Below are 23,415 nucleotides of genomic sequence, written 5' to 3' on the forward strand. Positions count from 1 at the left end.
GCATGAAAAGCCAAATGTAAATGGGAGCCTCAGCCTCTCAGATAACAGAAATTATGGCATGCTTTTTTGTATTATAATAATAATGATAAATATAAAACCGGAACAGAGTGAGGGGGACTTTTCTTACACAGATGTCCTTTCTTATGCGTACAATCGCAGCATCAATCAGACCCTTTACTAGCCCCCTTAAAAGGAAGCATTGAGATGTAAGTGAGCTGAGGACCAGTGCCAGTGAGTGGGAGCAGTCTGCTCTCCTGTAAATACAACACCCAGGGAAAATAGGATTTTTGGGCCCACGTAAGCCTGTAAGCTGTCTCCAGGGTCCTCTGTGCGCTCCTTTCAAAGCTCTCCAAATGACAGAGAAGCACTGTATATCATTAGGTCATGTGAGAAGGGAAGAGGGCCGAAAAAAAAAAGAAAAAAAAAAAGACTCTGTTCAGTAAGATCAGAACGTCCTTAGAACTACTCAAAAATCAACAAGCCACATTTCAAATCATCTGGATATAATGTGCGTGATTGGACTCCGGTCGTCCATGCTCTAAAGATTCCCGCATTTCCTGGTCATTTGGCCCATAAGTTCATCCCAGTTACAAACATACTAAACAAAACACTCTTGTAACTGTGCGCGTGATCTATTTCGTTAAACCCATGGTTTACATAGAGTTCCACAGACATATCTTCCATAGAGGAACAAGTGAGGCATACAGCTGAGGGTTCCAGGACACGATACCTCCGTGCTCAGAGGCCATTGTGGAAACCCTTCATCTTAGGGCCAAACGGGATGGCTTTGAAAGATGTTCCCCCGCAAAAAGCATAGGAATGCAATTAGGCTGTTAAAATGAAGGAGGTTGAATCTGTTTAAAAGAGCATTACATCCAATCTAATTAGCCAGCGCTTTAATGAGTTAGTAATTAGTGGAGGAGTGCCTCACACACAGGATGCCATTGTGGGCTTGAACGTGTGCAGCCGCCCTGCTGACTGGGGAAGACAGATTAAACCCCACTTGGAGAGAATTACTTACAGAAATATGGTTACGGTTACTTTATGCCTTTATAAAAAGACAAATTCTGTGTCCTTGAGGGGTTCAAATAAAGGTTTAGATCGTTCTAGCCAGATTATTCATTTCAACCAATTACCGACCGCATGTAAAAGCCCTACTTTGCCCAGGCAGACCTATTTGATGTGAATCACACGGTCTGGCATTGTGAACATCAAATATCTTCCCCGATGTTTGGTGTTCGACAAAAACAAACTGACAATGGATCATAAAGCAGCGGGATCCGCCCTCCTCGGAAGCCAATAGCAGCTTTCATCAGGGAGCTCCAGAGGTCCCACGGTAGGGCTACTGCTGTTCATTTCTACCCAGCGCCGCCCCTCTTCTGCAGGGATGCGCTCTGCCTCTGACCCCCAGAACCTTGGAGACTGTATTCATTTTCCTGGCAAAAATCAATTGGAGAAGGTTGGGAACGGGGAAGAAAGGGCTCATTATTGGACCCGCAGAAGGAGAAGGAACCCACCCTCTCTTTTATGGACCATAAAAATATATATCAAAATATGAATCACATTTTATTTGTCACATACTTCGTAGACAACAGGTGTAGACTAACAGTAAAAAATGCTCACTTACTTTTCCAACAATGCAGAGTTAAAAGATTTTTTATTAAACATTTAAATAAATAGTGACAGAGAATAACAAATAAAAATAATGAGTAAAAATAACAAGGCTATAGAATATATAGGGAGTAGAAAATAACATAGCTATATACAGGGAGTACCAGCACCGAGTCGATGTGCAGGGGTATGAGGTAATGGAGGTAGTTATGTACTGTACAAATAGGTCTAAGTGACTAGCAGCAGCATATGTGTTGAGTGTGTAAGTATGTGTGAGTGTGTGAGTATTGAGTCTGTGCAAGAGAGTCGGTGCAAAAAAGGTTCAATGCAGGTCGTCCGGGTAGTCATTTGATAAGCTATTTAGCAGTCTTCTTTAGAAGTCTTATGGCTTTTTTGGGGGTAGATGTTGTTCAGGGTCCGGTTGGTTCCGCTTACAATGCGGTAGTAAGAAAAACAGTCTGTGGCTTGGGTGGCTGGAGTCCTACAATTTTTGGGGGCCTTCCTCCTTTGACACCGCCTGTTATAGAGGTCCTGGATGGAAGGGAGCTCGGCCTCAGTTAAGTACTGGGCTGTACGCAGTACCCTCTGTAGCGCCTTGCGGTCGAATGCCAAGCAGTTGCCACACCAGCCAGTCAATATGATGCAGCCAGTCAATATGCTCTTGATGGTGCAGCTAAATAACTTTGAGGATCTGAGGGACCATGCGAATAGGGGACAAAGGGATCGATCATTTTCCTGAACACCCACTAAGAGCCATTCCAAATTGATTTCCCTATGCATGTTTCAATACGGTTAGAAAATTAGGGGCTAAAACCATTCAGGGTGAGTAGATGTGGATTCATCTTCTGACAATCACAAGGGGCAAAGCATATGAGACTGATCTTGTTTTTAAAAGATAGTATTGAAGTGTCGAGATGGGGGGGATCATCCACTCAGATGGGGGCATACGACTGCACATTTCAAGCATGTGGATGTTTCAATTTGTTCAATTGGTCTATTTATGCGCTACTACTACCGAAGCAGAGATGCAAAACATGATCCAAAATCAGATTAGGAAACTGTGTGTGTGACAAGAATGAACCGATTCTATTTCAGAGTAGAGTAAAAGACATTGGGCCTAGGTAAAATAGCGGCACAAATGCCAGATGTGATATTATCAACCATAAACACACGTCAGGGTGTCACAACAAAGCCAGGAAGACCACGCCATTAAAATAAAAACTAAAAATAGATCTATAATTGTCAGAGAGGAGAGCGAGTTACACACCTACAGTATATAACCAGTAGAGGGGAGGCAACAAAAAATACAAAAAACAGTAGAAAGAGACTGCACCACCAAGGGCTACGGAAGAGGACTGGACTGCTATATGCAGAGAGGGAGTAGGGGAGGGAGTGAGGGAGAGCTGGGTCGGTATTTTGTGTTTAAAATGTGCCGCACAATACCTGCTAATTCTTTTAAGTGCCTCTGTGGCGAGAGAGGTGCCTCTGTGGCGAGAGAGGTGCCTCTGTGGCGAGAGAGGTGCCTCTGTGGCGAGAGAGGTGCCTCTGTGGCGAGAGAGGTGCCTCTGTGGCGAGAGAGGTGCCTCTGTGGCGAGAGAGGTGTGTGAGGTGGTGTGGCGGTTTGGTTATGGGTTGATGTAAATGGACGGCTGTGTGACTAAACAATCCAAGAGCATAAGAATAAGGTGATTGGATGACAGTGTGGAGTAGAAGACCTAAGCCGGGCCACCCCAGGCCTTGCCAAGTCCATTATGTGTATTGGAGACATCCATGGGGATCCAGCATGGGGAGATTTGCCAGGCAGGGGTAAAAGGTGTTGCACAACAAGTGCCTCATCGCTGGAATGGCTTCCACCCCACGACATCTAGGTGTTGGTAATGCAATGAGCAGAGAGCCTGGGACCTTCACAACCTTTTTCAATCTGCTTTGGTGCTTTTGGACTGTTTTTAAGAACCTATGCTGGATCAAGGACGTTTTGACTTTGGTCCCCCCCAATTCAATCAATTGTAAATAAACATAAAACAAAACAGAATGTTCACGCACGGTCAGACAAGAATATTATTCATTTCAGGATTGTGTTTCTCAAGCACAACATTTTTTTAATAATCGTTGTTTTACATCGACAGCTTTATTGGAGCAAGACTACACATATCAAGACTGTGGGGGGATCAGCTTCTGAGATAGCCGTAGCAATATATCAGCCCTTCTTGATATATTTACATGGTTTAATTCCTATCAAATCTATAGGTTTAAGTGCTACCTAGACCTAAAATGCACTTGTGTGTGGAGAGATTGTTTGAGTCGTCTCTTCAGAGACAGGTGTCAAGTCGGTAAGTTCCACAGCTATGATTACGCCAAAACAGGCCGGTTAAGAAGAGAAACCTTTTATTGTCCTGGAGAGAAATTGCTTGGATTTGAAGTAACGATTTCTCTCTGATATTAACCAGCTGTACGTGACACATGGCTGGAGAGCCCAGATCAATTCCACCAGGGAAGTGTCCTGTTTTCCGACAGGGCTGATGAGTGAGGATGAGAGGGGGGATCACGGACAGACACTTTCCCTGTTGCGGATGTTTGGATTAGAGGCTGATGGCTCCCTGAAGATGCTCCCTCCCCCTCCACCCCCCCACCCACCGGCCGTGGCGTGGCACCTGCCTGGCCCTGGGCGTCTCCCTACGGAGGGGGATATATATACACTTAGCCCGGAAAGGTCAGCCAGACCTTGGCAGGCAAACACGAAGCACCGGGCCCCCTCGGATGAATCACAGGAGAATTGGTGCATGGCAGTGAATGAATAACCCTCCATGGCTCCCCAAACCCCATCATTTCCCTCCTTTTCCAGCGGGCCAGAGATTCATGTCTGCACATGCTGCCAGTTCATTACGGAGAAATATCATTCCTCTTCTGGCTGCGGCGGGACAGGCCAGGCAGGCCCCAGGAGGACCCGGCCCTGTTTAATTCCACATCATCCGCTCCAGTGAGGGCCTTAATCTCTGCTTGTGTGATCAATACTATATCAGTGTAAATTAAAATGACAATTTTAAAGTAATTAAGCCTGTTAATGCTCGATTCAAAATGTCATTATTTGCACAAGGGGAATCAGGGTATGGCTGTGTGTGTGTGGGAGAGGGGGGCGCAGGGTGGGTGTGGTGGAGGGGGTGAATTATGAGCGTGTCCACAGTGACAGGCGAATGCTTTAACTGGCGCGGTGGCCCCTGTTGCCGGCACTGCCACTGAAGGGGCTTAACAAAAGCAGATTAACTCCCCGCCCATGCCGGCCAAGGGACCTCTCCAATTTCAGAGCAGGATAACCCAATTGGAGAAATTTGATTTGTAGAACCAAACCCAATTATGGCGATATTAGATGAGAAGTGGCAGGGAGGGAGCGCTTGCTGAAGAATAATAAAAAAAATAAAGGGTTGTAGGCTAAGAGAGTAGAAGAGAAAAGAGAAAAGTTACACAATAAAAATGCACTTAACTCCAGAATGAAGCACAGCAGTAATTGTGTTATTAGATTACTTTGGTCCCCCTCCTCTCTCTGGTTTTGAAAGGCCATTTAGAGTCATTGTGATGGTTGGAGTGAAATAAATGGGCTCCTACGTTAACCTGGTGTGTGTGTGTGTGGTTGGAGGACTGTCTAAAGCCCCCATCCTATCCCATGTGAGGTGCTGTGTAAGTGAGGACGGAAATGAGATGATCACATTGTTGGGTCTTATTAACCAACAAAGCTGACAGCCACGGAGACCAGCGGATCTACCAATTACCCCAATCAGACCGGTTAGGGGCCACACGGGGCCCACCAAACACACTCCTGCTACGGCTGACACGCCCTGACGGACTAATGCCATTAGAACCATGGATCGGCGTTTTTTTTTTTACCTTCCTTATGACACACACAGGCATCATTACTCCCACTGGAGTGGCGCTGCAACCAACACACACCGAGGTCATAGCCATCTCCATTCTCCAAATACCAATACAGTGTCAATCTGTAGAGAGAGAGTCCTGTGGATAGCTGGATGCTAGTGGCTAACAGAATTTCCCTGCTGCTCGGGACACGTCCATATCTCACAATTAGTTGCCAACGAGGCATGTGCTGACAAACAGGGGAGGGATGTCCTGATTAAAAGAGGCCATTTGTTCCTGAAGGCCCAAGGATCACTCAGGGATCAGTCCAGTCCACTGTTGCTCAGCGATACCATTGCCATGGAAACCGTGTCGTACATCTGACCTGTCTGTGTTAAGCGATAAGACCAGTGTCCAATGTGACAGCCTGGACATACAGTGGCTGGTATAACTTGTTATTTGATTAAAAGCCTCGTTAGCAGTTGCAAAAGCAGCAACTGTGTGGTGCACACAAAACATGGCATAACACATCATAATAATAAAACACCTGCAGCTCAAGGAAAGAATTACATAAATGTCGAATAATCTAGATTAAAAAAAATATAAAATTAAATACACAAAAATATTAAAACGCAATACGCAACAATTTGAAAGCTTAAGGAATCAGTCATTAGGCCCTAATCTATGGATTTCACATGACTGGGAATACAGATATCTGTTGGTCACAGATAACTTTTTTTTTTTTTAAAGGTAGTGGCGTGGATCAGAAAACCAGTCAGTATCTGGTGTGACCACCATTTGCCTCATGCAACATGACATCTTATTCGCATAGAGTTGATCAAGCTGTTGACTGTGGCCTGTTTTCCCACTCCTCTTTAAAATGGCTGCGCGAAGTTGCTGGATATTGGCGAGAACTGGAACACGCTGTCGTACACGTCAATCCAGGAGCATCCCAATCATGCTCAACGGGAGACACGTCTGGTGAGTATGCAGGCCATGGAAGAACTGGGACATTTTCCGCTTCCTGGAATTGTGTACAGATCCTTGCGACATGGGGCCGTGCATTATCATGCTGAAACATGAGGTGATGGCAGCGGATGAATGGCACGAAAATGAGTCTCAGGTGTTTGTCACGGTGTCTCTGTGCATTCAAATTGCCATCCATAAAATGCAATTGTGTTCATTGTTCGTAGCTTATGCCTGCCCATTACATAACCCCACCACCACCATGGGGCACTCTGTTTACAATGTTGACATCAGCAAACCCCTCGCCCACAACGCCATACACGCCATCTGCCCAGTACAGTTGAAACCGGGATTAATCCGTGAAGAGCACACTTCTCCAGTGTACCAGCAGCCATCGAAGGTGAGCATTTGCCCACTGAAATTGGTTACGATGTCGAACTACAGTCAGGTTAAGACCCTGGTGAGGACGATAAGAATGCAGATGAGCTTCCCTGAGACGGTTTCTGAGAGTTTGTGTAGAAATTCTTCAGTTGTGCAAACCCAGTTTCATCAGCTGTGAGCGTGGCTGGTCTCAGACGATGCTGCAGGTGAAGAAACCGGATGTGAAGGTCCTGGGCTGGCATGTAGTTACATGTGGTCTACGGTTGTGAGGCCGGTTGGACGTACTAAACGACGTTGGAGTCAGCTTATGGTAGAGAAATGAACATTAAATACTCTGGCAATCAGCTCTGATGGACATTCACGCAGCCAGCATGCCAATTGCACACTCCCTCAAAACTTGAGACATCTGTGGCATTGTGTTGTGTGACAAAACAGCACATTTTAGAGTCACCTATTATTGTCCCCAGCACAAGGTGCACCTGTGTAATAATGTTTAATCAGCTTCTTGATATGCAACACCTGTCAGGTGGATGGATTATATTGGCAAAGGAGAAATGCTCACTAACAGGGATGTAAACAAATTTGTGCACAAAATTGACACATTTTGGGGATTTTTTATTTCAGCTCATGAAACATGAAACCAACACTTTACATATTGCGTTTATATTTTTGTTCACTGACAATGCTATGCTGCTAAAGCAAACATGGAAGTTCAATTAATACATTCAAAACAGGAATCAAAATAATTGCATTGACACAACCTTATGGAACAGTGAAAATGTGTTGCCATTTAAATGAGTCATAATATCATGTCTAACGTGTCATATTAAGACATAAAAAGCACCCGACTAGGGGAGACCGGGGCACAAAGTAACACATTCAGTCTTTCATTTATTTATGAAAAGATTGTTTGAGTTACAGTAGATTAAGAATATTTTTATACAAACATACATATCAGCTACCATTACATACTGTAACTATGTTTCTAGGACATACCAGTCTTTCACAATTCATCAGAAAGTGGCAGAAGTAGGCAGGGTTAATTGAAACAGGCTAATTGTAACAGGGTTAAATGTAACACTGTTTTCAATGGTAAAAATTAGTGGTAATTGAAAAAATGTTCTGATTTGAAACCGATATTTTGATGATACACTAAATTGTCCAAAAATATTTTCATATCTTTTAGGCATATCATACTGACCAAAAACAGAGTAGCCAAAATGTATATATTTTATAGAAGATACTTTAAGTATTCAAAAGTATTTGACTTTTAAAAGGTATTATCTTAGTTGTACTGGTAAAGTTATATTTAGACACATATTCATTATGGTTTATATGTCTAAATATCTTATAAAACACCATAGCATTTTAGGTAAGGGGTTAATTGTAACAAATGTTACAATTTACCACCATTATGGTCTTGTGAAAAAACACAATTATTGTCATGAACTATACCAAAAGGCCTCTTCTTACTGATAAAAAGTATATAATGATTAGTTAAATGGGGAATGTTCCACAGGTCAATAATAAAAAGAGACAGCAAGAATATTTATAAATGTGTCAATAAAACAAAATAAATATTATGGATTTAAGCAAAACTTAATAGGCAGGTAGATACTCTAACCAAGCATTAGCACATTGAATAACTGCTTTCTCACTGGTTTCTAATTTGAGTTATTTAGTTGTTACTTTGTGCCCCAGTCTCCATTACCATAGTGACCTGTGTCTCTTTGTTGCGGCTCAGAGCTCATCTGTGTCCACTGCTGAGGGCTGCCTGCCCCCCCCCCCCCCCCCAAGCCACTGCTTCATGAATTATTAAATGCATGCCAATAATGAATAGATAGACAACAGTGGGCTGAAAAACAAAGGCAACCTCTGGGTGTTTAATTAGCAGTGGATGTTGCTCTGCATTTCTGATCAGGCCATGGTAATGGACACCTGGGGGCTGAGGACCCGGTCTTCCGAAGGGGGCGTTGCATTGGTCAGCTTCCAGGCAGTCCGATCCATCACGTCGCCTGTTGACTGGCTGTTAGTGGAAGCTGGCCTTATTAATTATCAGCTCGTTTGGAGCGGTGGGGGTTGCAAGAGCTCCTCTGCAATCAATGCAAACTGTCGCTCCATGAGAATTCCTGCGGAAGGCGATTACGATCAATCAGACTGGGCTGACATGACGAGTCTTTTCCCCTCCGAACACGACAGGACAAGTGGGAAAGCTCCTGGGATGGAGCTGTGGAAGGTGGTGGATCTTGTCTTTATAGATAGATAATCCATATCACTGTTTCCTCTGGTGTATTCGAGTTAAAGAAGCTACAAAGAACTTTCGCCTCTGGGGGTGCTCTTGAGCCAAAAGGGGTCCCCTTAAAGGAGCAGTGCAGTCAAAAACGTGATTTCACATCTTTTTTTTTTTACGACACTGGAAGTGACAATTATGATAATGCCCTTTTCGTGTAAGAGTTGTTTGAAAAAAATGCTTGGAATTTCAGGTCGTTCAGGTGGGATGGAGTTTTTAGCCCAGATCATGACATCACAATCTGATCTGATTATTCTGATCAATGACCAGTCATCTTTTATTTGCATATATAGCCTCCTACTTTATGCGCCAATCTGGGCTGTGTATGCAAATATATTTCAATTTGTATCAACACCCACACAATCAGACGGAGCATTTCAATGGCAAAAGGAGGCTCGGGAAAATAAATTATTATTAAATATATTTGGAGTTATTTTCATAAAATAAACAAAGTAATTCATTAGACATAGTGATGATAAAAAAAAATGTCAGACAGAAATAGAGACAGAAATATTGTCCAGAAATTACATCATTAGCAGATCTATAAATTGTCCCACCTGGAATAATATCAACAAACTATTAGTAAGACTAAGTAGTAGACATCAGCAAAACATGAGTAAGCCAATAAACAGATGCAAGCCATCTACACACAGGCAGAAGTAACGACTCAGTCTCAGTATTCAAGCACTCGTACATACATGACCTAGATACCGGCGCCCTCACACACAGACAAGCTTTTAAATCAAGGCTAACCAAAGTCAGTTTCATGTCATTAAAGCAAAACTCTTAGAGAACACAAGCGGTCTATAGCATACATACACAGGGAATGCATACTCGCTGTACAGAATATACCATACAGGATTGCATGGCAGGAATTAACGGGGGAAAAAAAATATTTAAAATGCAGTGTCTTAAGTGATATGTATAGGATCGGTATAGAAGTACACAGACTGAGAACATCCAGATTTGAAAAAAATAAATACATTCTATTTCATCAAACATCTACAGCATATTGAAGTCTTAACGCAAACTATAAATAGGGTTAGACGGGTAAACGTCTCTCCATATAACCCCGTCTTTGGTCAATGATAACACCCTCACATTATCTCGTGAAGGCCTCTCTGCTCTGAGAGGAGAAGGGAGCACTTGAGAGCGACTGGAGTGGAGCTCAAATACGATCATGTTCCTGAGGGCTTAATCTGTTGCATAGACAGATACGCATCGCTCTGACACTCATGTTAATAAAGGGGGTTTTAAAGAGACGCCGGAAGCAATTTAGCAACGCCTCCCCTGACACCCCAACACACACACACACACACACACACACACACACACACACACACACACACACACACACACACACACACACACACACACACACACACACACACACACACACACACACTCACATCACAAATCTAAACAGCACACCCTCTCAGCGGCAAGTGCCACTTACAGGGATGTCAAGCCACCATCCCACTGTATTCACATAATGGTTATGATGAGGATAGTAGCAGTTTTGACTAAGGTGGAGACATTTGCTATGATTTGTAAAGTTTATTATGGGAGAAATCTCTCTTAGAAAGTGGCAAGTTATACCTACACAGAGCACAAAACATCAGGAACCCCATCCTAATATTGAGTTACACCCTCCTTTGCCCTCAGAACAGACTCAATTTGTCGGGGCATGGACTCTACAAGGTGTCAAAAGTGTTCCACAGAGATGCTGGCACATGTTGACTCCAATGCTTCCCACAGTTGTGTCAAGTTCGGCTTGATGTCCTATGGGTGGTGGACCGTTCTTGATTCACACGGGAAGCGGTAGACACACAAACCGATGCGCCTGGCACCTACTACCATACCCCGTTCAAAGGAACTTCAATATTTTGTCTTGCCCACTCATCCTCTGAATGGCACACACACACAATCCATGTCTCAATTGCCTCGAGGCTTAAAAAAAAAATCCTTATTTAACCTGCCGCCTCCCTTTCATCTACACTGATTAAAGTGGATTTAACAAGTGACATCAATAAGGGATCATAGTTTTCAGAGCAGGTGTTCTTAAATGTTTTGTCCACTCAGTACACGTGTGAATTTGGTGTACTTTTGTTCTAATGACAATTGTTTCAGAGCTTAGTGTGTTGTAAGAATTCATTAGTGCATGGGAATACGTGTGTGTCTGTGTGTGCATGGGGGGGGGGGGGGGGGGGGGGGAGAGAGAATTATGGGCATGTGAGGGCCCTCAATTGCGGGAGGATTATGGAAATCAAACCAGAGAGATTAGCTAATGGGGAAGTAATGGCCAGTGTCTGCCTGGGTCAACTGGGCCATGCAAATCAAGTGCTGCTGCATGGGAGAATTAATACCCATGGGAATCAGATCAGCTAGTAGCTATGGGGCAGGGCCACGGCCTGACGCCAGGCACAGAGGGCAGCTTTCACCAGGAGTGGAGAGGAGAGCAATGGAGCAGAGGAGACGTCGCCAGATAGTGCCCTCATTGATGTCAACACTCAGCATGTGATCCCAATGCCTCGTCTCCACTGAAACACCGACCCACTATCTCTCTCCCTGCTCATAAAATCTCTATTCATTCACTCTCGCTTGTAGGATACAGGAAACAAATGTCCTTGTTTTCAATCGATAGCAGTTGTCGGTAGGAAAGTTAAAGGGTCATTTTTTAAACATTTTAAACTTCACTCGGGCTCCCGAGTGGTGCAGCGGTCTAAGGCACTGTATCTCAGTGCAAGAGGCGTCACTAGAGTCCCTGGTTCAAATCCAGGCTCTATCACATCTGGCCGTGATTGGGAGTCCCATAGGGCGGAGTACAATTGGCCCAGCATCGTCCATGTTTGGCTGGGGTAGGTAGTCATTGTAAATAACAATTTGTTCTTAACTGACTTGCCTAGTTAAAGTAAGGTTGCATAAAGAATAGTCATCTCCAGCACCACCACAACATCAACAAATGTGAAAATGGCACGTTTCTATGTTTTGAAGATAAGTGTTTCCCAATGACATCAACCAATTAGTAGGCTATGCCTACTCATAATTGGTTAAAATCACATGATGCACACCGATGATGTCATTGGAAACACATCCTCCTCTAAATGTTTTACTACAAAATGTAGAAATGCGCAATTTTCACATGTGCTGGAGATAAAGGGAAATTTCACAATTTAGCAACTTCAAGTATGAGGTTTTCGATGTTAAGTGGTTTACATTTGTTTTTTTGTTTTTTTTTGCACGTCAGAGGGTTTTTAATTTAGATTTGCAGCAGGCGGTCTAACTCTGTTCCCCCATGCATGGCCTCTCCCCTCTCATTTTCCTTCCCACCCACTTGGCGCAACCATTCATCAGGACCCGGGCAGAGGACACTTGCCTGCCTACTCACAAATGCATGGAGCAGCCAATAAAATTAACCTTGTGGCAATTGTTTTACCACACATTCCATAGCCGGGTTTCAGCTCATCCGTTACGGGCCGGAAAAAAGAAAAAAAGTCAAGCTCCAATGTGCAAAAAATGATGACTAAGGGCCATCAATAAAGCATGGCTAATGCCAGATTATGGAGTTAAGACCAGATCAATCAATGACAGACTAGATGGGGACAGAGCGACTTCCTAGGTCTGTTCATTTGGGTTGGAGAAATACACCGACCACAACCGGGCAATGCAGTATAACACTGTAATTTGCTGGTAGAGGAGTAGAGATGGCCAGATATATTTACAGTCCAGCACACCAACATCCCTGACCCAACCCTGCTGCTGGCGTAAGGGTGGGAGAGAAGTGGGAGTCGGGGTGAAGGAAGGGGGAGGGAGGGGGATGTTTATTTGCGCTCAACACCTCCTAAGCGATCAATATTTTTAATTTGGGTCCGAGTTATTATTTTTCACATCACTGCGCCGGGGAGCTGAGTAAAGTGGCTCATATTTTAGCGCTAAAAAGATCGATATGACAGGCTCACCTTCACTCTGCCCCTCGCCGGCTGGGGTCCACACATCATAATGTATGGTGGCAAGGTGCACCTGGCCGCCGCATGCTGGAATCACATCATTATCTGTGCTGGCGATCCCCCCCCCCTCCTCACCACCACCCCCCAGACAGTCCTGATTTACTCCCTGCCCAGGTCCTGCCTGCAGCCCCCACTAAACCAATCCCACCACACACAAACACTTAATCAGAGCTCTGTTTATGAGGGTGAAGGGGACGGACTGTGTGTGTGTGTGTGTGTGTGTGTGTGTGTGTGTGTGTGTGTGTGTGTGTGTGTGTGTGTGTGTGTGTGTGTATGTGCACTTGAATGTGTGCTTGTGTCAGATGCTCATTTCTGTGCTGGTCCAGAGGAGGGCATAGGCCAAGTTCCATAGATTAGGCTCCTTGTAATAAATGCATACATTTTTCAGCATCTCCTTTCAATTAATTAATTATATACACATTTTCAACCTACATTTTTCCAGGGAGGCACAGCCTGCTTTCTCTCCCTCATAATTCACTTCTGATGGCAGATTCATTGATTGTCGCTCAACACGTCGTGTGTGTGTGTGTGTGTGTGTGTGTGTGTGTGTGTGTGTGTGTTCAGTATGCGCTTACTTGAATGCCCTGAGTGCATGACTGATGGTCAAGGAGAGTTATTGCCCAACAATGATGACATCTACTCCATTCAAATTGCCTCGCCTGCACTGTACTTCTCACCATATCGAAATAAGAGCCCAGAGATTTAGTTTTCAATATTTTAACCTGCTTATCCTCACAATGCCATCTCCCTGACCATGAGGGTGGAGGGGTTTGTGTGTAGGTTGGGGTTGGTCCTACTTGTTGAACCTGTGTGTGTAAACCAGCGTAGCGACCACCTTGTCGTTCTCGCTCTCTCTCTCTCTCTGTAAATGCAGAGCAGGGGATGCTTAAGGGGTAAAGGATGAAACGATCCCCCATCATCTGGCCTTAAAGGGGGAGGGGAGATGGTGGTGCACCGTGAAAATAGGTGATGAGTACAACGCAAGTGAACACACACAGTCCCAAGCCCCGTCACCGCAGTGGGCCACTAAGTGTTCATAAATTCCTGGGTGCAGTTTGGATGATTACATTACTGTGGCCTACTGGAGGCAGGTATTAAAGCTGAAATGCGTCACTTTTTGGGCGACCCAACCAAATTCACATAGAAATGTGAGTTATAGATCTGTAATTCTCATTGAAAGCAAGTCTAAGAAGTGGTAGATATGTTCTGTGTGCACTATTTCTATGCTTCCCATTCTTAAGTTTTAGCCGTAAAAAAAAAAAAAAAAGTCTTACTTTTGAACACCAGCTTCAAAACAGCTGAAAATACAATAGGTTTGATTATGGAAAATATATTTTGCAGCGGTTTAGGTGGTACAATGATTCTCGACACAATGACCGCTTGTTTTATCACATAAACTGAAATTAGACAAACTATTCGAATTTTAGCAACCAGGAAATGGCGGAACGATTTCTGCATATTGCACCTTTAAGGTCTCACCTCTGGAGCAGGCTAGGGTGCTGCTGGCAGTTTCTGACATGCCTCTAAAATGGGGCCCAGCCCTCAGCAGCTATTCCCTCATCCCAACCACGGAGACAGATCTGAGCTACTCAGGGATGCACCATTAGGTTTGAAAAGAAAAGAGCTGGGAAATAATCATGTGAACTGACTCAAGACTCAAAGTAGGCGAAACCTTGATAGGAAGAAAATAAAACATTTGATTGAACTTCCTAATGTGAAAGCTTAGGAATGCGTACTTTCTGTTGAGTCTGTATGTGGGTCTCAGTGTGTGTACAGAACGTAGCTGCATGTACGTGTGTGCGCTTGTGCGTACACACGGCACAGACAGAGCTAACTGGATAGACAGAACGGGAAGCTGATGGGAGTGCTCCCAGTGTCTCTCAGGGTGACAACACTCTCTAGTCTCCACACCAAAGGACACCACAGGGGAAATCCAATCAAAACATCCAGTGGAGGCGTCAAAGATGGCACCCAGCACAAATAGCAGCTAAACAGATTAAGCCAATGTGACAGCTGGGTTGAGAACAGACGCGGACGCAGAAACGGAGTGCGATTCCTGTCAGAGCAAAGAGCCTGATTTATCCTCTGGCCTCTCACTCCTGTCTTGTGGACCAGAGCAGGGAAGGACGCCTTTAATTTCCCATTAAAATGCTCCGGAACAACTGAGGGCTGTGTGTGTTGGTGTGTGTGTGTGTTCATTTGTAGGTCACTTGTAGCCATTGACTCGATGCAGAAGGTGTGTGTGAGTGTGTGTGTGTTTGTTTGTAGTAAATACTGTTAAACTTTTTTCATAATTCTGCTATGACGCACAGAAAAACAGAGTGAGTGCTGTGACAGAAACTGTGAGGGTGGTGTGTGTTTGCCTACACACACACACACACCCCAGTCAGTCTGTGAGAAACGCTAGCCTAGGTAATAAAGGCAAGGCATTAGTGAACATCATTCCACATGACACCCCAGCAGCCCAAAGGGCCGGGCCCGTGATAAATATTAATGGCCTGGAACAAGTGGATTGGGAGTTGAGTTATCAGGGCGGGCTTTCCTAATTGACATTTTACCTGCTGTATACCTTAACAGCCCCGTAAAACACCAGGCCTCAGGCTGAGGAGGATGTGTCACTCAAGACACACCCCCCCCCCCCCACCCTCATCACTGCACAGCACACACACAGGAAAGACGTGGAGGTTAGGCTGGTCCGCATCCCTCACTGTCGGTCTGCATCCAACACGGGCTCAGTGCCTGACTGACAGACTTACTCTGGTATGGAGTTAGGACCACCGTGTGCTAAGTTGGACATAAATCTTAGTCCAGGTTATCACACGGGGGGAATCAAACATTATATATTATACAGTGTCCTACAGTATAGCCTGACATACTAACAAAAACCCTACCCTCAAAACCAGCCGCCTCTTTGACCATTTTAGCCTGTTGATTATTCGTCTCATCACTAAATCAGAAGAATCAGCCAGTGCTTTCTTGGTAAATTAAGAGGCGTACTCAAAATGACCCAAACAGACACGCACCTCGCTGACACAGCTCGCACACGCTCAGCCGTGTGCTTCATTAGGTATGGTGAGGCTGCGCTGGCTGTGGCGAGAGGGAAGCATATGGCACCGCCATCCAGCCAGCGTACCCGACAGAGACAGACAGGTAAAGTAAACACTCCCCCAGGTCATTACCATACACTTTCACTACATTATAGCACATCCGCTCGCTGCCGCACTCACATAGATATTCCGAAGGAAAACACACACCGGCTGCCATTACTGGTAGGCTCAGGGAGCCACACCGGGGTTGCCACTTACATTATCTGGAAATTGACAGGCAGAGCAGACAACAAACAATTACCCACGAGCAGAAATCGAAGTTTGAGTAAACAAATATGAGTGATGTCATCCGGACTAAATGGCAGGCCCTGTGTGAAGCGCACTGGAGAGTCTGTATCCTTACTGTCGCCCCGATTTGAATATCTATAAGCATATTTATTTTGTGGTTTGTATACATACATACATGCATGCATGCATGCATGCATGCATGCATACATACATACATACATACATACATACATACATACATACATACATACATACATACATACATACATACATACATACATACATACATACATGATATGAGAGTCTAAAAAGGACCACACACACAGCACACCGAATGTTGATCTTGGCTTCGTCTGCTGACCGTTCAGCACGCTGTGTTTTAAGGACCACCCGCTGGTGGATGTCTGACTGCCAACATCTTCACGCGATTCAACCTTCAAAAATCGGTTTGCACCTGGTTCGCAAATTACAGCCGGCACTCCGTTCAGAAGTGCTAAGTACTCTCGGCCCGGCAAACGCCATCGGCGTGTCGGAGCCTTATTAAATAAACTTGGGAGAAATAAATCAAAAACAAGAGGATATCATCGTCATCACCTAACCGAAATGGCAGTTCATTATTTTAGCAATAGGGCAAATGGATCCAACACGTTCATAATAGGTTTATGAAAAGAGCATTTTTGACTGGTGGTGGTGGTGTGATTTACCACTGTTTGCTGTTAGGGAGGGAGAGCAGTGTACCGTGGTAATAATACCTCCTAGGATAGAAAGGAAAATCATGACAGACACGGCTCAGCAGTCAAGGCTACACTGATTGTTAGAGGGTTCCGTAAAACACATCTATTCCCTTCTCTTTATGGGCTCCAGAGCCAGAGAATTAACCACCAGCCCCGCTCTTCACTTCTTCCAAATGTACTGGTGGGAGTACAACGTTAGCAGCATGAAATGTGCGTGTGTGTGTCCAAAGTGGGGGAAAAGGCTGGATGAAACGTTCAACTGGTATCGTCAACACTGAGTATCTGGCTCCACCGAGAGGCCATGTAATGCAACTGACGTGTAGTTGCGCATGATCTAGAGGGAACAGGCCACAAAATGAACCGAGCAACATCTTTGTGATAATTACATCACTGGGGCCGAGGTTCCCTGCCATCCAGGACCTCTATGGCAGGCGGTGTCAGAGGAGGGCCCTAAAGATTGTCAGACTCCAGCCACCCAAGTCATAGACCGTTCTCTCTGCTACCGATGCACCAAGTCTGGAACCAACAGGAGCCTGAACAGCTTCTACCCCCAAGCTAGAAGACTGCTAAATAGTGAACCAAATAGCTGCACGGACTATCTGCATTGACCCCTTTTTGCACTAACTCCTTTGACTCATTACATACGCTGCTGCTACTGTTTATTATCTATCCTGTTGCCTAGTCACTTTATCCCTTCCTATATGTACATATCTACCTCAATTACCTCGTACCCCTGCACATGGACTCGGTACTGGTACCCTGTGTATATAGCCACGTTATTGTTACTCATTGTGTATTTATTCCTTGTGTTACAATTTTTCGGAATATTTTTCTCTCTGCACTGTTGGGAAGGGCCCGTAAGTAAAGCATTTCACCGTTAGTCTAACACCTGTTGTTTACGAAGCGTGTGACAAATAAAATTTGATAACGCTTGAAAAGTCGCAGCTGGTTTGCAGATCCACAAAACATTCCAGACCATCTAGCACCGCCTTGTGGCGGTCTACCATTATTGCGCATTCTAATAAAATGCTGGGGTCCACAAAGCTAAGGAAAATGAGTCTGAGGGTTGAAGTCCCTCAAACAATTACTTGATTGAATTTCTTAATTCACGTCTTACTACCATCTGAGCTTCCCCAGCTTCAGCTTCCATTTTTCCTCGGCCATCTTAACTAATGTCACTGATGTGTGTAGAGCGTTCTGATGGAAATGGCTGCTGTGCAACACCCAGGTGAATACAGCCCGTCTGTGGTGAGTCAAGACTGTGTGCAGTAAACAAAGATCTCCTGAGATCTAAAGGAAGAGGACCACTTAGCAAGGGCAAATGGACCAGCCGCACTTACTGTGAAATGCTCCTGGGATTTGTAGTTTTCGTCGAGGTAGACACGGACTCTGTTGTACTCCTTCATGGCATCACTGGACAGCAGCTCTCTAGAAGACAGAGGACACACGTCACAATATGAAAATACAGTTATTTTTGTGTTCGTTGTTCCGGTAGACTTCCAGTCATTGCGCTAACACTAGTTAGCAATGGCTCACGAAACTACCTTCAACTTCCTTCAAACGGCACGCAGAGAAATACAAATGGTGTCCATGAGTTCATCTGACTCTGGGCAGGGCTTAATTGACAAAATCTCACACTATCCCTTTAAGGAAGAAGAGATGAAGAACAGGATATTTTGAGAGTATTGGGATATTCTACTAAATCTGTTGAGGCCTCAGACAGTCTTCTGCTTATTTTATTTTTTATTTAACCTTTATTTAACTAGGCAAGCCAGTTAGCCAGTGACCTGGCCAAACCCTAACCCGGACGACGCTGGGCCAACTGTGCGCCACCCTATGGGACACCCAATCACGGCAAGTTGTGATACAGCCTGGAATCGAACCAGGGTCTGTAGTGACACCTCTAGCACTGAGATGCAGTGCACACCTGGACACCCTAAATTGGTTGAAAAAGAGGTTCATCAAGAGGGCACTTACATAAACATTTACGTCATTTAGGAGACGCTTTTATCCAGAGCGACTTACAAATTGGTGCATTCACCTTATGATATCCACTTGAGAGAATCTTTCCAAATCCCCATTGACATAAAACTTTGTTACTCCATCCTATGAATAAACAAAATAGACTACATAAACAAGCCATGCAAATAAGTTAATGGTATTCTAGTACATCCGTTTCATTATATGAAATTCATAACCTTCTGACCTTTTTTGAAAAAAATCATTGAAAAAAAGAACCACCAAAAATGAAACCAAATAAGGTATGTCACCAGAAGGTGGAGTTGTTCACTCATTTTCAGAGTTCTTGGACAGTTTCCCTGTGGACCAAGGCAGTGGGTGTTTCCTTGATAGAAAAATACCCCATAATCATCACTAAAGTTGGCTATGAACATTAGAGTTGGCTGCACCTCTTCAGTGAAGGGCAATTTGAAGTGGGACCATCGAGTGTTGAGGTTGCGAGGCCACTTACTTGACAAAACAATCCACGTGTGACATGGACGCTTCGTAGTTCTTCCCGCCCACCTCTTGACAGTGCACTGCGATGAAGTGGGGCCTGTGTGATTGGACAGTCTGCAAAGGAGAAGAGAACAAGGCATGGCGTTAACAACTGTCTAGACCACTACTTGATGGTTTCAGTATGAAAAATATCATTTCATGCCCTATTGGTTAAAGCCTGTAAGTAAGCATTTCACTGTTCACCTGTTGTATTCGGCGCACGTGACAAATAAACTTTGATTTGATAATCATTTACAACACAAGGAACTTCCCACCCAAATTATCTATCATTCTGAACTTAAGTTTGCGGACAGAAATGATACTGCCTTCCTCAAGAGAACACTGTTCTCTAAACATTCTACAGAGTTAGATTTCCACAAATAGCTGAATTAAGGGATTTTAAAAAGTCACAACCAGGCAACAAGCCTAACCAAAAACCCCAAAAGCACCCATTTACAGCACATTGAAACCCTATAATAAGGTCTGGTGGTTTTGGAGTTTGACAGAAGCTGGGTAACACCCAAGACTGGGGGACAAACGACTAGCAGAGGCCAAGATGCATTACAGCCAACAGGGAAAACCATCCCAGCTACTGTACAGTATAGTGTCAGACAGATGTGTCTGTGTGCAGGGTGTGACAGACAACGTCGGGAGTTTTAGATGTCTCACTAGAGCAATAACGAGTCTCTCACCATTGGGAAATGTTATCATGTCAGAGTACGGGAAACACTACAGAAAATACATGTTACAGAACATAGCCCTGTCATAAAATATACGGTACATGAATGAAGAGACATTGGCGATCTACACTGCACTACACCTTGTCCCAGATCTGTTGGGGCCGTCTCGGCAATGTCTTTAGTCATTGGCAAACAGCACAAACAGATCTGGGATCAGGCTAACAAATACCTGGTCAGAGAAGGAGAGCACTCAGAGCAGAGAGAGACGTTACACAGTCATTTCCACTCCAGTCACATGACCTCTCCCCCCCCCCCCCCCCGGTCCCCTAACACTAAGAGGTGTTTGTGAGTGCACTGCCACCAAGCCCAGAGTGTTCAGGGGTGCTGACCCGTAACGGAAAATCCATTGCTGAGTGAATTACAGCGCTCAGAGGCACTCACAGGGTCGAGCTATAGATGGCGGGCATGCCATAGATCACCGTCACCCAGGATATGTGGCCTGGGACAGCGTTAAGCCTGGGACAGCTCCAGGCCTGGGGGCCTACTCTGGCCCTACTTCACTCCCCCGCCTGCATTATTCTCACTAAATGCAAAATCTAATAAAAGTAATGTATGGCAATAACACTATGGATTTTCCATCCACCTATGGCTCGTCACTTAGCTGGATGACCCAGAGACTGGGCCCCTAAGAACCAGGGTTCTCAAACTTAGAAAGATTAGTGGACCTATCAGCTCCCACTGAAAAGGTCAGACTCTCAAGGAGCTTTAGCAAGAAGTTGCATTGGTGTGTGAGCCTGTGGGCATATGAGAGAGAGAATGCAAGACTGTGTGTATTTTGTGTTTTGCATCTGTCCAAGTGTGGGTTTTCTGTTTGTTTTTCCAGGCAGTGTAACTCCAGCTCTAGTTGCCCATGCAGACTCATAATCCTGAAGCCTAATTTAATCCTACTACTTTAATCAGAAATGCTATTGATAGAAAAGGTCAAACAAGAACAACTATTCAGCTTTCTTCCATCTTTCTGAAGGCCAACCAAACAACCCATTCTAGATACCCTCAGCGGCACTTTTTGCTCTATCGGTTCATTTTGATTCCAGACTAAGAGTTATAGTTGACAGATTGATTTTCAATAGGAGGGCAATAAAAACACACTTGGTGTACAGTCAGCCTTAAAGGGATAGTTCACCCAAATTACACTTTGGTTTACCCTGGAAGCAGTCTATGGAAAAGGTATGACAGCAATTCGTGCTTTAGGATAAGTTCCCCTGGCATGGTTTCCCCATGCTAATGTTTTGGCTTTTGTGGCACAAATCCCATTCGAGTCATGGGACCGATATTAGCACTTTTTCGCACATCATGTCCAAATCATCCAAAAGTACTTCAAATGTATTTTGAAGCTCAACAAAGTCAATTATAGATTATTTAAACATGATGCGTGAAAAATTCAAATATAGGTCCCATGATTTGAACGGGATTTGTGCCAAATGCTAAAATGTTAGCATGTGAAAACAGTGCCAGGGAAACTAAACCAAATCATGGATTGCATACCTTGTATATAGACTACTTACAGGGTGAGGAAACCAATATGTAATTTTGGTGAACTATCCCTTTAAGAGCAGTAAAGATCTATCAGATGCAAGGAACTCCCTTGTTAGCGTGACAGTTGCTATATGGTGATGCCTTTAGACCACGCAGCACTTGTGATGACATGGGTACCAAAACGGGGATAATCAATCCATCGTGTTTGTCAAAGGGGTGCTTCCAGTCGTCCTCTCTCTCCCTCCATCCTGATTCCTCGGAGGTTCCCTTAATAATGGCAATAACAAATCACCATCATCTAAAATTGCAAACCATGGAATGCACTGGATTTCTTTGACGGCCAAACAATGTAATATATGCCATTACCATTGAGCACAATATAAAATAATCATTAGGCTTAGCCCATAATTCTGGTTCTCAGTTTGGAGACATTTTCCATTTCGACCAATACCTAACTGGAACACAACACACATCATTGACCTCCACCTGTCCAAATCCATTTATAGTAGCCTACATCTAAGGTCATGACGATTCACACTACGGGGCTGAACGAAGTGCCGTTTATTGGGTCTGATATTTCCCTTTCACATTGTTCTTTTCAGCCCAGTACAGCTTGGCTCGGTGACTTGGCACAGTTTTGGCTTAGCAGTGTAAAAAGGGTATTAGATCCACAGAACTTAAGTGACCACTGGCTCAACGTCAAGCACACCAGGTCCACAGCTAGCCTAACTTGACTGCTATCAGACCAAATTGTCCAATGTGTGTCATCACAGGAGCCTGGGTTCTGCGTAAGATGGAGCCGGAGAAGAAGGCTGACGTTTTACGTGTTCCTATCCAATTGTGCTTTTTTGTTTGTTTCTTTGCGTTGTTGATAACTTATTTTGTACATAATGTTGCTGCTACTGTCTCTTATGACCGAAAATTACTTCTGGACATCAGAAGTGCAATTACACACCACGGAATTACAGACTTATCTCAGAATAAGCTGTAGACCACACTATCTACCTAGAGAGTTTTCATCTGTATTTTTTGTAGCTGTCAACATACCACTACAGACCGATGCTGGCACTAAGACCGCACTCAATGATCTGTATTCCGCCCTAAGCAAACAGGAAAACACTCACCAAGAGGCAGCGCTCCTAGTGGCCGGGGACTTTATTGCAGGCGAACTTAAATCCATTTTACCAAATTTTTATCAGCATGTTAAATGTGCAACAAGAGGGAGAAAAAAAAACTCTAGACCACCTTTACTCCACACACAGAGACGCGTACAAAGTTCTTCCTCGCCCTCCATTTGGCAAATCTGACAATAATTCTATCCTCCTGATTCCTGCTTACAAGCAAAAATTAAAAGCAGGAAGCACAAGTGACTAGATCAATAAAAATGTGGTCAGTTGAAGCAGATGCTAAGCTACAGGACGGTTTTGCTAGCACAGACTGGAATATGTTCCGGGATTCCTCCGATGGCATTGAGGAGTACACCACATAAGTCACTGGCTTCATCAATAAGTGCATCGATGACGTCGTCCCCAC

At 44.3% G+C, this 23,415-nt stretch overlaps 1 protein-coding gene across 2 annotated transcripts in view; it reads right to left on the minus strand.

The window, feature by feature from the left end:
- The window catches only part of inpp5a (inositol polyphosphate-5-phosphatase A), a 200,466-nt gene that overhangs the window by 89,307 nt on the left and 87,744 nt on the right, over nucleotides 1-23,415 (minus strand). For both annotated transcript variants that reach the window (XM_014200229.3, XM_014200220.3), the window contains exons 3-4: nucleotides 19,641-19,741; nucleotides 18,511-18,598 (exon numbers count right to left, since the gene is read on the minus strand). In XM_014200229.3, the coding sequence (XP_014055704.1) occupies nucleotides 18,511-18,598; nucleotides 19,641-19,741 (189 nt within the window). The remainder of the gene's footprint in view (nucleotides 1-18,510; nucleotides 18,599-19,640; nucleotides 19,742-23,415) is intronic.

Source organism: Salmo salar, chromosome 01, assembly GCF_965601325.2.
Source record: "Salmo salar chromosome 01, fSalSal1, whole genome shotgun sequence".
NCBI lineage: Eukaryota > Metazoa > Chordata > Actinopteri > Salmoniformes > Salmonidae > Salmo > Salmo salar.